Source organism: Cyclopterus lumpus, chromosome 7 (genome assembly GCF_009769545.1).
Source record: "Cyclopterus lumpus isolate fCycLum1 chromosome 7, fCycLum1.pri, whole genome shotgun sequence".
Lineage (NCBI taxonomy): Eukaryota > Metazoa > Chordata > Actinopteri > Perciformes > Cyclopteridae > Cyclopterus > Cyclopterus lumpus.
This window is the reverse complement of record NC_046972.1, coordinates 23143310-23157452: the sequence shown is the minus strand read 5'-3', so window position 1 is coordinate 23157452 and position 14143 is coordinate 23143310. Positions and strand designations below refer to the sequence as shown.

General features: G+C 46.3%; 1 protein-coding gene across 1 annotated transcript; it reads left to right on the top strand.

Annotated features, from left to right (window-relative positions):
- The first annotated feature begins 9291 nt into the window (after positions 1-9291).
- bhlhe23 (basic helix-loop-helix family, member e23) lies at positions 9292-10212 on the top strand. Its single transcript, XM_034537694.1, has one exon. It carries the CDS (start codon positions 9402-9404, stop codon positions 10083-10085), a length of 684 nt encoding a protein of 227 aa, XP_034393585.1. The 5' UTR covers positions 9292-9401; the 3' UTR covers positions 10086-10212.
- Positions 10213-14143: the final 3931 nt, after the last annotated feature.

Sequence of the window (14143 nt, the reverse complement as noted above, 5' to 3'; positions counted from 1 at the left end):
TTTCCGGTTCTGAAAAGTGAAGCCAACGCTGAAGCTGCATTCTCTCTACTGACCACCAGGGGGCGACTCCTCTGGTTGTATAGAAGTCTATGCTTCGTGTGTTAAAGCTGCATTCTCTCTCCTGACCACCAGGGGGCGACTCCTCTGGTTGTATAGAAGTCCATGCTTCTTGTGTTAAAGATGCATTCTCTCTCCTGACCACCAGGGGGCGACTCCTCTGGTTGTATAGAAGTCTATGCTTCATGTGTTAAAGCTGCATTCTCTCTCCTGACCACCAGGGGGCGACTCCTCTGGTTGTATAGAAGTCTATGCTTCATGTGTTAAAGCTGCATTCTCTCTCCTGACCACCAGGGGGCGACTCCTCTGGTTGTATAGAAGTCTATATAAATGACTCTACTTCTCTTGATGTATTCCCTCAGTAAACATTGTAAACATTAGTTTTTGGTCTCAATCTCTAGTTTCAAGTCTTCTTCAATACAGCGTGATGTTCATTTAGTAAATTATGGTCCATTTAGAGTCAAACAGACCATAATGCAGGGTATGCTTTAGGGGCGGGGCTACGAGATGATTTTCGTCCTTCAACTTTAACTCTGTGTGTTTTTCTCTCCATGAAAGTTATTTGTAACCCTTTTGGTCGTCTCAAAATGTCTCATTCAGGTGGATCCTCACGATGACTACGTCCACTAAACATATGCAGTCCGTGGTGCTCCAGAGACCACTGTGGATGAAGGAGACTCACTTCTATTGGATTGAGACTGGGAGCTGGACTTCATGATGGTCAGGAGCTCGTTACAATCTTGCCAGCATTAATTACCGAAGTCACCGACGCCGTCTTCTAATGTCGTGTTTTCCACGTTTCAGCTGCGATCTCTGTCCTGCTGTCATTAGAGCCGCTCTCAGCGAACCACGGCCCCTCGATGTTTCACCTCGAAATAATCAAGGAGCGAAATGTTGTTCGATAAAGACGACAATTAGAAACAGAAAAACAAGTCCTTATCTAGACTGACGGAGCGAAGCACAACATACTGTTGAGTCAGGCTCTGTACCAAGGATGATTTACATAGTGACATATTACGTGTTCATACCATCTCGATTGTCCTTGACAGAAAAAAACCATTTAACATTTTCAATTACCAGTCAAAGTTCTTGAAAAGGAAAAAAAAACATTATGTCAGAAAATGCTTTATTACAGATGTTCATCACCTGTAATAAAGCACCCCTCTTCTTTTTCTGTCCAGTCATGTTCCACCATTACGTACACCTGTCTCTGTCTGTTAGCCCGTTGTTCGACTGGAGCAGGTGGATTTTACCAGGAAGTAACACTCCAACCTTTCATCAACCTTAGCGTTCATTCAAAACTCTGTTCTCTCTTTTTTTTTTTTTTTACTATTTGAGAAAAAAGTAGTAAATGTCACTTCAGGGCCAGAGAGACAAATATTACGCCGCATTTACATTTCAACTGGGAAGTCGAGATTTCCGAGTTCTGAGTTAAACATGGACGCCCCCCTGGAGTCGGACTTATGACTCGGAAAACCCAACCTCGTAATCCAAGATGGCTGCTCTGCGCATAATCAGTTTAAAAAGAAAGCTTGCGGAACATGCTGTTTATTAGCACTTCTGTTTAACTTGTGTCTTTGTGCTTCATGGCCAGAAAAAATCGTGTGTGTGGACGACGCCATCGAGTTCGTCTCACCGGGAACCGCGAACGTTGCGTCTCAGCTCGATGGTGCAACAACACAACCGTCGGACTGAAGAAAACAGGGTTGTTCTTGGCAGAATTATCGCCTCCACGAAACCCGCTTGATAAGAAAGCGTGAAGTCGCCTCGCGTGGTTCGTTAAACCCTGAAGCGAAGCAACCGTTACAACGCTCAACACCTATTTTAAGGGTACAACTTCTGGATTGCGTGTCCAAAGGATCACAAGGATGAGGTCGCCTTGCTGGTCACGAGCCGGGCCATCTGAGAGCCCTTTCCCTTCGTCCTCTGGTGGTCCTGCAGGTCGGTGTACAGGTCAGGTGTGTCGTCAGATCTTCACTCTGGGATTTTAGATGACATTATTCAGTCAGAATTTGGTCACAGCAGCCTTAGTGTCCTCTCTCGCCTGGTCGTGAGAGCATGTTGATGCATCCACGGTGTGTTTGGATCTTCTTGTTTGAGCATTGTGTGGTCCCACTGAAAATGTCACACCGAGGTATCATTCTATGAGGGCACTGTGGTTATGAACTAGTCAAATATTTCTTCTATTGGCTATAGGGATCGATTTGGCGTCTGAAACCACGGAAACCCATCGGTGAATTAGTTCATTCGTTTGTGGGACTCGTTTAAAATTGAAATAAAACCATCCAATGTTGACTTGAGTGCGGCACCTTTAAGGGGGTTGGGTGGGTAGGGTGGGGGGGGGTGGGGGGGGGGGGGGGGACTCCAAAGTGGGTCAGAGTAAAAATATCCTCAACAATTATTCATGGTACCCCGCCTATCCCGAACATACCTCCTCGCTGTGAGGGATCTGCGTTGCACTGCGGCAAAGGGGAGGAACATTTTGAAGGAGAAGAGATAAGGAGTGCGGAGAGAGAGAGAGAGAGAGAAAGAGAGATGGAGGGGTTTTTTTTTGTGGGGGGGGGGGGGTAAAAAAATAAAATGTGCAAAGACGGAGTAAAGAGTGCGGCGGCGCATTGTTTGCTCGTTCTGGCGTCGGCTCGTGATGAAACGTGTGGGCGCTCGACGTGCAATGCAGAACGTGTGCCGCGCAAACACTTCCCTCGCCGCTCGCCACTAATTCCTTCCGCCATTTGCTCCGTCGCCGTCGTCAGCAACAAGCCTCCCACCAAACACCAGCACCGTGCTCGCCATCGCAGATGACTGCCAAGGCCGGCTGAATAACAGATGCATCACACACACCGGTCCTCGGCTAGATGTCACGCGATCTTCTGAGATGAAACAACAGGTTTGTTTGGGGGTTGGGTTTTTTTTTTTTTTTGGGGGCCCGCTTAAGGTCGAATGGGGTTTGTATTCGTGCCGGTGCGAGAAGCATCGCCATTGGAGCAATGAATAAAAGATTACAAATTCAAGGGCCGTGATTGGGGTTTTATTTTCAAGGGAAACTGGATTCCGGCGCAGCGGAAAGGAAGGGGGGGGGGGGGGGGGGTGTCATGGCTGCCAGGTCCCTGTAGGTCCGCACTGTAAATCCACACATTAATCAGAGCCGACAGGGAGAGATCAAAGGAGCCTGTTCCATCTTTACTCAGAGCAGCACTTTGATGTGTGCGTGAGAGAGGGGGGGTTGGGGGGGGGATTAGGATATGAGAGACAGCCTTGAGAGAAAACCCCTTCCTGTGTGGATCCTGCTGGGTCCGGGGATATAGAACATATTAGCAATAATCAAGACACTAATAAAACACGCTGCATCCACAAACAGGCCAAATCACCACGGTGACGGTGACGAGGAAAAGGTTGATGCAGCACATACACAGCATCTGCAACGCTCTCTGTCTACACACACACACACACACACACACACACACACACACGTGCATTGTTCCTGTCAGGAATGACAGCATCGCCATATTCTCGGGATCCCTAAAAATAACGCCTCTGCCCCGAAGGGCGCAACGCAAACACAGCCGCCACCATTGTGGTGGCGACTGAGCACTGCAGTTGCCATGGCGACGCAGAGCCGCCGCAGCAACGGCGACTTTGAAAGCACCGTGCATTATTAGTCGGCGTTTCTTCGATTTCTCTGTGAACCAGAAGCTTTTAGTGCTAAGTTCTCCCTGAAAAGAAAAGAAAAGAAAGAATAGGTGAGGACTGTGTGTAGTACTGTCAGTTGACCACTAGGGGAAGCGATCACAATGGACTGCAAGAGGGAGACGTCCACCTTTATGGCCGGCACTGGATGGTTTAAAAATATTATATTTTTTAACTGATCAATAGCTGTTTTACATGGAGAATGATTTGACTGCATGTGGTTTGCAGGTCGCTCTCGTTATCATCAGCATTATTAAATCAAGGCGTCTTCCAGAATGAACGTTACCAACGGGCTAAACATGATGATGTCCTCGGGTGATACTAAATAGTTGTTTATTGACTGATGCACACACACGGTGTGTGTTTGTCCATTGTGTGTGTCTGAAAAAAAACGTGTCGTTTGTCAATTCGCGGAGCTTTTCTGCCACCTGCTGGACGCAGTACTGAACCTCCTGCTGAGGCTGTTTGAGGGGAATCGGTCACGTGATGAGGAGAACTCTGCTGCAGTGCTCTCTGGACGCACACACACACACACACACAATCTGGTTTACGTCACTTAAGAGGACATTACATTGACTTACATTCATTTCCTGGAGACTCCGCTAATACCTTACCATTTAGCTACACTATCAACTAGCATCCCCTCATATTTTCTATTAGTGTGTTTCCCCATTCATGTAATAAGGCATTTTTACAATTAATTCCAAAACAACAGGTCATCTCAATATGAGGAGTACACACACACAATTGATAGAGGTGCTGTGAGGACGTATTTATGTAGGCCAACCAAGAAGTTAGCGTTGGTTCCCTCGGCAACAAAAAAGCCAATGGGATTTATTTGGGATTATTGTGGAAAATAAGACGTTTTTGCAGCATGCAATCAGCAGAAGTAAAGAGCTATTAACGTTGGGCTATAAACGACATATGCAGGGTCTCATTTAGACAGACGGCTTTTTTTAAAGACGCGTAAAAGCTTCAGGGCTCACCAGAGGAGCTTCAACAGATGCATTTTATATCGCACATTAAAACAATGTTCTTTTTTCTTTTTTTTATGTTTAGCTGCTTCTTTTTTTTTTGACGTCGACATCAACATTTACATGCAGGACAGGTGTACTCTATGATGCATATGCGTCATTTGGAAAAAGGTTTTTGGAAGTTACCTTTTGATGGCGCTTCTTTGCCAAGTTTCGGTAGAAGGATTTGTCAAGTGGGAAAGCAGCATTAGAGCTGAGCCATCGTTAATGTTATGGCTGACACGTGCTTTTAATACAATATCAAAAGTGAAATACATTATACGTTACATTAGACAGCTTTCAGTCAAGTTCTTGAAGGGGACTTCTCTCTTAATTCATATTCATTTCAAACCTCTGTTGCCGGCTATTTGTTGTTATTGATCACTCCTCCGTGAATGCGTTCATCTGTGTTGCCTCTTCCTGGATAATCGATGCCTCACTTTCATGTTCTAGCTCGGTTGTTTTCTGCTTTCTGCTTCACAGAACCAACGAGGAACGACGTGACATTCACTGAAGAGCATTCGTATGAACGATTTAGTGATAAACAAGTTATTAATAAGAAGAATAAATTATACTAATCAAGACGTTTGACCCTTTTTGGAAGAAATAGTTGGTATAGATTAAACATTTGGAATATCAAAGGGTTCTCAGTAGAACCCACTGGGTGGTGTCAAGATGAAGGCCCTGGAATACAAAAGGGTTCTCGCGTAGAACCCCCTGGGTGTGTTCTAGATAAAACCCCTGGAATACAAAAGTGTTTTCGGTAGAACGCCCTGTGTGGGTTCTAGATAAAACCCTGGGAATACAAAAGTGTTCTCGGTAGAACCCCCTGGGTGGGTTCTAGATAAAAACCCTGGAATACAAAAGTGTTCTCGGTAGAACCCCCTGGGTGGGTTCTAGGTAAAGCCCCTGGAATACAAAAGGGTTCTCAGTAGAACACCCTGGGTGGGTTCTAGGTAAAACCCCTGGAATACAAAAGGGTTCTCGGTAGAACCCCCTGGGTGGGTTCTAGGTAAAACCCCTGGGATACAAAAGGGTTCTCGGTAGAACCCCCTGGGTGGGTTCTAGGTAAAAACCGTGGAATCCAAAAGAGTTCTCGGTTTTGAACCCAATGGTTGGGTTCTTGTTTTCAGCCTTTAAAGGTGGAACAGTTCTGGATAGAACCTCAAGAGAGGGTTCTGGGTAGAACCATTGCACCTCAGAAGGATTCTCTGTACCTAACCTAACTTAGTGGTGTGGGTTCTGGGAGGAACCTTTCACAGATGGTTCTAGGTATAACCTTACTGGTTTCTAGGTAGAACCATCTAAAACTTTTATAAAAAGGAAATGAAAAAGGGTACTCCGATGAAGACAAGCAGAAGAACCCTAGTTGTAGTTAACACCTTTTATTTCTGAGCGTGTGCTTTAAATCCTAATTACAATGACGGCTAAACAATTACGTTATTAGGAGCTAAATAACAATAACAATAAGTAGCGTGTCAGAATGAAAGTCTGCTGATGACAACAACAACAACAACAACAACAGGTGCAGCAGCACAGAACAGAAAAGTCTCTATTTAAGTTAAATTAAAGTTTATGTTTATGATAATAAACTGACACGGCGATTCTTAGAAGATATGTGAATGAAGTCCTTTTACAGATGTTATGTCTCTTTTTGCATGAAGTATAATGCAGTGTTACTTTCACCTATAACAAATGGTGTATTTTAATATGTCTGCATATCGGGAATTGAATAAATTGGGTACGACCTATTGACCCTCAGAGAACCACACAGAGACGTGGCTGTGACGCAGAAGATTCATTTTAATTCATGATCATAGATGAAAGGATATTTCTATGCTCACTTTTTGTTGCCTTTATTTAACCAGGTCGGTCCCGTTGAGATACAATGACCACTTTTTCAAAGGGAAGCCAAGACAGCAGCATAGAAACATTGCAACAGTCACAAGACAGAACAGAAATCACATAACACAGATAAAATACATTAAAAAACATAAGGCAACAGGACTAAAGCTACAAGTGCGCTATGAAGCCGCTCCAATTTCTCTCACACGAGTCCTTTAAAGTTTCAAGGTTGATGAGCTCCTTTAACTTTAGAGGTGTTTGCAGTGCATTCCAAGCAGCAGGTGCAGATAATTAATAAATAAAGCTCATGATTGCTCTGGGATTTAAAGATGTAGTTACATAAGTAGTGGGGGAGCAGACCCAAGATAGCTTTATAAATAAAAATTAGCCAATGTATAAGGCGGCGTGCTGCCAGAGATGGCCACTCAACGGAGTGAGGGCTTTACAACCAGTGAGGAACCTGAAGGCACCGTGACACACAGTGTGTAGAGAACGCAGACAGTCTGCTGGGGCATTCATATATAAGAGATCACTGTAATCAAGTACAGGAAGGAAAGTGGTAGAAATCAACTTTTTTCTGGTAAAAAAAAAAAGAAAACTTATGTCTCATAAGTTGTTATTTGGGGGTGGTTGATACCACTTGACAAATTATCAATAAATATCACAAGACCTTGAAGAACAACGCAGACAAATCAATGCTGTTGACATTTTGGTAGATTTCTGCAGAGGTCACAAGAGGTCATCGTGTGCCGTTAACACCATCCAGTTCTACCTCACCTCCACAAGGTGGCAGCATGCTCTCAACAATGTCCCCAAGAATGAAACACGTGACCAGCAGGGAGCCGTAAAGTGAAGCTTCCCTTCATCATGGTGTGATGCTCCATACTGGACACCGAGTGGCAGCCTAAGCTTCTCTATTAAGTTTCATACTCAGGACACCTGTTTCTGAGCCTCAGGAGACCTTTTACTTGAAAAAGAAAATACACATTATAGCTATTATATTATCCTCGATGTCAGATTTACTGTTTCACTAATCCTTCGGGGCCTAACTATAATATTTTACTCAGCGGTGACGGTATTTTTTAAACACTTTTTATCGCCTGTGGCATCATTTTCACCGCGTTCCAAATCGTTCATCATTATTTATTTTTTCTACTTTCAGGGCTTCCTGCAGCTGCCTTTGCAAAGTATGCACCGATGCACATGGCGTGCGTTCAGTTGGGAGCGTTGCACCTTGACCTTTGACCCTCTCGCTCGTGTATCAGCTCTGCAGAGGATTGTGGGACAGAACAGTCATAAAAGCATGCTGGCTTTCGTCATGCAAAAAAAGGGACCGGATGCAGTTCAGCATCCTGCTATTTTTTGCATATACAATGGTCGATTTTGCGGATGAAAACAACGTGTAGCTATAACCGAGTCCTACAGCCTCTTGTATTGTCTTTAAAAATATTAATAGCAGTCGATAATGCTCATTGAATTCACGGACAACACTGGAGCTACACCCGATGCTAAAGCAGTCTGCATCGGTGTCATATCACACGAAAGCAGGGCGTAAAAAACAAAACGACAACAAAAAGAGAGAACAGAGACACACAGAAATACACATAAACAAATGTTGTAGAACCGGCGTGTTCATTTAGGAGAAAAGGAAGGCCTTGAGCTTGTTGGGTTTTTCATAAAGACAGAAAAAAATATTCAAAAAATCTGCAGGTGAACCTGTTCCATTCGTTAGCTGCACAAATATCGACAGCACATCTTACTAAACCAGTTCCTGTAAACCAGTTGAATTGAAGCCAATGGGGGAAGAGAGGAACCAGTGTGTGTGTGTGTGTGTGTGTGTGTGTGTGTGTGTGTGTGTGTGTGTGTGTGTGTGTGTGTGTTCTCTAATCTAGAGCTCTTCCCTGGAGAGGTGAGGACGTTACATCCACCTGCCTGTCTGATGGACCTATGAAGGTGTGCACTGAGCTCATGCTGACTTGTGCATTAAATATATATATAAATATATCTCCTGTCAAGTTGATGTAAATGTATCTCAACAACAACAACAACAACAACAACACGAGTTAAAAGTGGTTTGTAATAGTGAACAATGCTGTCTGCGGCCGGGCAGCGTGTCAATTATCACATCTTCAAAATTGGGAGTGGGCTCGAGCTCTTCCCGAGTTAATTAAAACGCCCCCCTGATTGGACGGGCGGATAGATCCCCCTCGGGGGGGCGGGGGGGGGGGGGGGGGGGGGGCTCCTCGTGCTCCTTTACTAACTTGCGAGCGGGGCAGAGCGCGAGCCACACAAGTCTGCCCGAGGCGAGGGGGAGGGCACGAGAGAGAGAGAGAGAGAGAGAGAGAGAGAGAGAGAGAGAGAGAGGGGGAAGAAGAAGCAGAGGAAGAAGAAAAGAAAAGAAAAGAAAATAAAATAAAAGGGAAACCGACAACAAGCGCCCCGAAAAACCTCCGCGAGCACAATTTAAAAAAGGAAAGCGCGACTTGTCGGCTGGACGTGGGCAATGCGCGCAACGAGGAGGGCGCGCGCAGAGAACAGAGGAGGAGACCGCTGGTAGAGAGAGAGAGAGAGAGAGAGAGAGAGAGAGAGAGAGAGAGAGAGAGAGAGAGGCTCGGCTTCACGTGCTCTGCCTCCTTCTTGAAGAGTCAGAGCGTGCAGCTGCAGCGGGAGAGAGGGGGGACTCCTAGAAGACTCGGCAACTCGTGGGAGAGGCAGCTCCAGCGACACTCCACCAACTCACCAAGGAGCCGAGGAAGCGGCGGAGAGAGTCCATCTGTTCGGGTTCTGGGAGAGAACAACATGAATGTCAGCGAAGAGAACCTCCTCAAGTCCATCAGCAACGACGCGCTCCTCGACCTGACGCAGCGCTACGGCCAATCAGCCTTCGGGTTCGGTCCGGGCCACGTGCCCGGGAGTCCCGGCCGTTTCCCCCTCACGCCGGCCACCGATTTCCTCTCCGGACAGACCGCGAAGTCCAACGAGAGCGGCGGAGAGCACACCAGCGACGACGAGGACGGCTTCGACTCGCTCGAGTCCCGGAAGAGAGGCTCGCCGTTCGGCGACGACAAGTCCGGGGGGCCCCTCGGCAAGAAGTCCAAGGAGCAGCGGTCCCTGCGGCTCAGCATCAACGCGCGCGAGAGGAGGAGGATGCACGACCTGAACGACGCGCTGGACGGGCTGCGCTCCGTTATCCCCTACGCCCACAGCCCCTCGGTGAGAAAACTCTCCAAAATAGCCACCCTCCTCCTGGCCAAGAACTACATCCTCATGCAGGCCCAGGCCCTGGAGGAGATGAGGCGGCTGGTGGCGTACCTGAACCAGGGGCAGAACATGACCTCGCCCATCCCCGCCGCCCTGGCGCCCTTTGGCCAGGCGGCCGTGTACCCGTTCTCGGGCTCCGCGCTCGCCACCTGCGCCGAAAAGTGCACCACTTATTCCGGGACACCGGCGAGTCTCTTCAAACACTGCAACGACAAGCCTTGATTCGGGGTTTCACGCGTTCTCCTTCCCGAACTTTTACCCAACCATGTCGATCTCTCTCTCTCACTCTCTCTCTCTCACTCTCTCTATTTATCTCTCTCATTCTAGTTAATTGAAAAAAAGAAGAAAAAAAGTCATTCTGTGGGAAATAAAACAAGTTTAGTCTAATGCATAATCTTCAAATACTGCAGTGTTTTTATTCAGATTTAACATATAAAAAAAAAACAATTTGGGCCTTAAGATGGAGTCACTTTACAGACACCAGCCAGGCCATGTCCACGTTATGAGTTTTGGGGGGTACATTTTTTTATCTGATCTTATTTGTAATCTATGCAACATTCAACTCCAACAACATTAAAAGTAGAAATAATGCGATAATCTCCATTTATGAAAACAACCATTCTGGAAGGACTTTCCCCTCGACTGACTGATGCTATGTGTGACGAACAAATGTGATGTTGGCTGATATATATTTTCTGAAACGATGTGATGACAGTTTTTTTATCATTATTATTATTATTATTATTATTTTTTATTTCTAAGTTATTGCACAACTCACATGATTGTATTGTACAACTATTTGTGGATGAATTCACTTTGCTCCAAGCCCCATGGCTCGTGGTTATATAACTGCAGCCTTTGCATTGAAGAGGCGCAGTCTTTTTGGTTGTGTTGCAACATGGATTTCATATATTGTTTATATGTCTTTATAATTAAAAAACACATATCTATGCTTGGACCTCCCCCTCCCCCCGGTTTGCTTCATTTCAACAAGCGTTGCACAGCTCACATTTAATAACAACTTTAAACGCCAGGTCATTTATATATGTATATAGATTATTCCAGATATATAGTGTGTTCCTATTGTGTTCTCCTCTGTGATGGTTTAAGACGCTGACAGCTGATTCGCTTTTAACCCAGAACGTAAACATGCTGTAACTTTTTTTATTATATATATTTTTTAAAGTTTACAATTTGAAAACAATAATGATAATGATTATTAATAGTAATGATAATAATCTGGAAATCAAACCTCTCACGCTGCTATAAAATGATGCTCGGTTCTCACCCTCTGAGTGCCCCCCCCCCCCCCCCCCCCCCCTTTCCGGAAATGAGTTGACAACTTTTCCTTTTCCTCGCACGAGAACCCTCTTGACACGCGGCGCTGCGCGGGGGTCTGCGTGGTGGGGCCCCGGTTTGGCACGCGCACGCGGGGTCGGTGGGGCTGAGGGGAAGGGGGTCGCAAGAGTCGCCCCTCAGGGGGGGGGGGGGGGGGGGGGGGGGGCACCCAGGACCTGTCTCTGGGTATTTGGGTGATCGCACGCGCGGGTGCTCTTACACTCTCGACATGCTATTAACACGATTCCACCTCCTGTCTCGTCGCTCGGCATAATGCGGGGGGGGGGGGGGGGGGGGGGTCTGCCGGTCTGCCGGTCTGCGGGTCTACCGGTCTGCAGGTCTGCCGGTCTGCCGGTCTGCTGGTCTGCGGGTCTGCAGGTCTGCAGGTTCCGACTTGCGAGAGGACGGATTTCGAAGGAGAAGACGTGGTGTGTATGCGCCCTAAAGCACGTGCGCGTGTCCTTTGCGATGAGCCTTTATTTGTCACCTTTACCTGGAAACTGACACTTACCGGTTAGTCTGATTCTGGTTCTCTTTTTTTACTTTTTGAGTTAATAATAATAATAATTTATTTAGTATGAATACAAACTCATGGTTTTGTGCCAGTAAGATATTTTGCAGCCTGAAATATTTCCCCCATATAATGCACACACAGCGATTCTGAATTTGATTATTCTGCCATTACAACCAGTAAATGTGTGTATTGGTCCCCATCACACCCAGTCCAGCCCCGTTGTTGTAATCAACAGCATGATTTATAATATATATATATATATTTAAAAAATGTTGAATCCCAAGGTGCTCCTCTTATATGTGGAACTAACAAACTATATAATCCATGACGCGGTGGCCCGTGTGTGTAGATCAGTGTGTTCACGCTGTGGAGTGAAGAGAGTGACTAAGTGATCCACGCCCAGCCCCTCTCTCTCTCTCTCTCTCTCTCTCTCTCTCTCTCTCTCTCTCTCTCTCTCTCTCTCTCTCTCTCTCTCTCTTACAATTTAGCTGCGTGTCACAACAACGGGGGCCACCCATGGCATCTCAAATTTAGCCCTCTGATGACACACACGTCTTGTGTGAGACCCCCACGAGACGGCCGGGGCGGCCGGGGATGAAATGTGACAAATGGTGCCGCCGACGACGATGATGATGATGATGATGAGAGAGAGAGAGAGGGGGCTGTGGCCCCCCCGCGCTCCATCAGTCTCCGCGCAGCCTAATTGCCATAAATGAGATTGTTGCCTCTTTTCTTTTTGTTATTTTTGGACGGGCGGTTGGGTGGTCAAAAACAACAGAGAAGACGAAGGGGGGATTTCGTAGCAATACAATTAGAACTGTACAAACAAAGCGTTCATTTTGTTTTTTTTGTGGATGAAACAAAGCAAACAGATCAAGGCCTCGCCGTGCCCTGGGCATGCCGCGGCAGGAAGTCTGCCATGTGTGTGTCAAGATGTGAAAAATGAAAGGAAGAAAAAACCACACACAAAAAACACCCATGTGAGCCTGAATGAAACACTTCAAGAAGGCCGCAATAATAACACAACATTATTATGAAATTTATGATTGAAAAAACACTCGGAAGACAAAATATGCACGTGTTACATATCATTTTATAAAAATATCTCAATGGTATCTAATTGATTTGTGTTGTCATCGCCGTCGCACGAAAACACGCTCACAGCCAGGTGGAGGATCGCAGGTGAGCATCATTTCATTATTATTATTATGAACGATCGCATTGTCGCTGCCGTTCGTTCAACGCGAGGTTTTTAATAAAACGTGTAAATAAGCCACGTTCGACCCTCAAATGTCTGGCGTTCATAGAGATGTTTAATATGTTGTTGTTTCACGAGGACATCTGCGAGAAGGATTCACGCGCGGCATTTGTCAACAATTGCAACTTCTCCAAGCCGGGGACGTATATATGTATACATATTTACGTATATATGTACATATTTACATAATCACAACTGTGTTTTAACCGCCGTTAATTATCTTTCATGCACCTGCCCACCAGGAGGAGGGATATAGCTGTAAACAACAACGAGTTTATTGAATGTTTCCGCCGCTTTATGAAGGCCGCGTGTGAGTTGCATGGAGCTGTTAAATGTAATATTCATTCCAGACTAAATAGCGCTGGGGAGAATAAATCAGATGTAACCTCAGAACATCTCGCTTCGCTCTCTGTGTGTGTGTGTGTGTGTGTGTGTGTGCATGTTGTATTTCTCCCGGCGTCCTCGTGCGGCCGTGCAGCCGGTGCACCGGCGCTCTGTGGACAGCCCAGTGTGGCGCAGGCCTGCGTGATGTCTGTAAACATTTGTGTTTGCTCCCAGCGGGACGGGAGTGATTTCATTAGCATGGCTGGGAGCTTTGAGGTATGTTTGTAGCCGTTCTTCTCCCTCCGACCCGACGGTACTGCACTAAAACCATATGCCCTTAAGTGCGTACGACGCCTAATGCATCTGACAGCGCTGTTTTCTCTAATTAAGTTCTCTCTATGTGCGAGCTCATGTGTCTGATGCACAGCGTAGCACTTCGTCTCTCACGCACACGCGGGGCTGTACTTAGTAAACAAGGGGGGGGGGGGGGGGCTCGGAGGAAAATAAACATACTTCAGCTCCGATTATGCTTACGGTGGCGGATAATAAAGGGGGGTTTATAAAACATTGTGTTATTAAAATGTGCTCACAGAAGCATAGTCGTGGCTTTTGAAGGCCGTATAAGTGACAAAGAAGATTTGGTTGTTTCCGGTGCAGGTTCATGACGAGATAGGGGGGGGGGGGGGGGGGGACAAGTGTGTGTGTGTGTGTGTGTGTGTGTGTGTGAGAGAGGTGGCGGAGAGAAAGAGAAAGACGTGGAGGAAGAGATGGTGCCGCAGTGTTTTTTCTGCCCCGGCGGTGTGTGTGGCACTGTAAGGACCCCACCTGTCCGTCACCCACAGACCC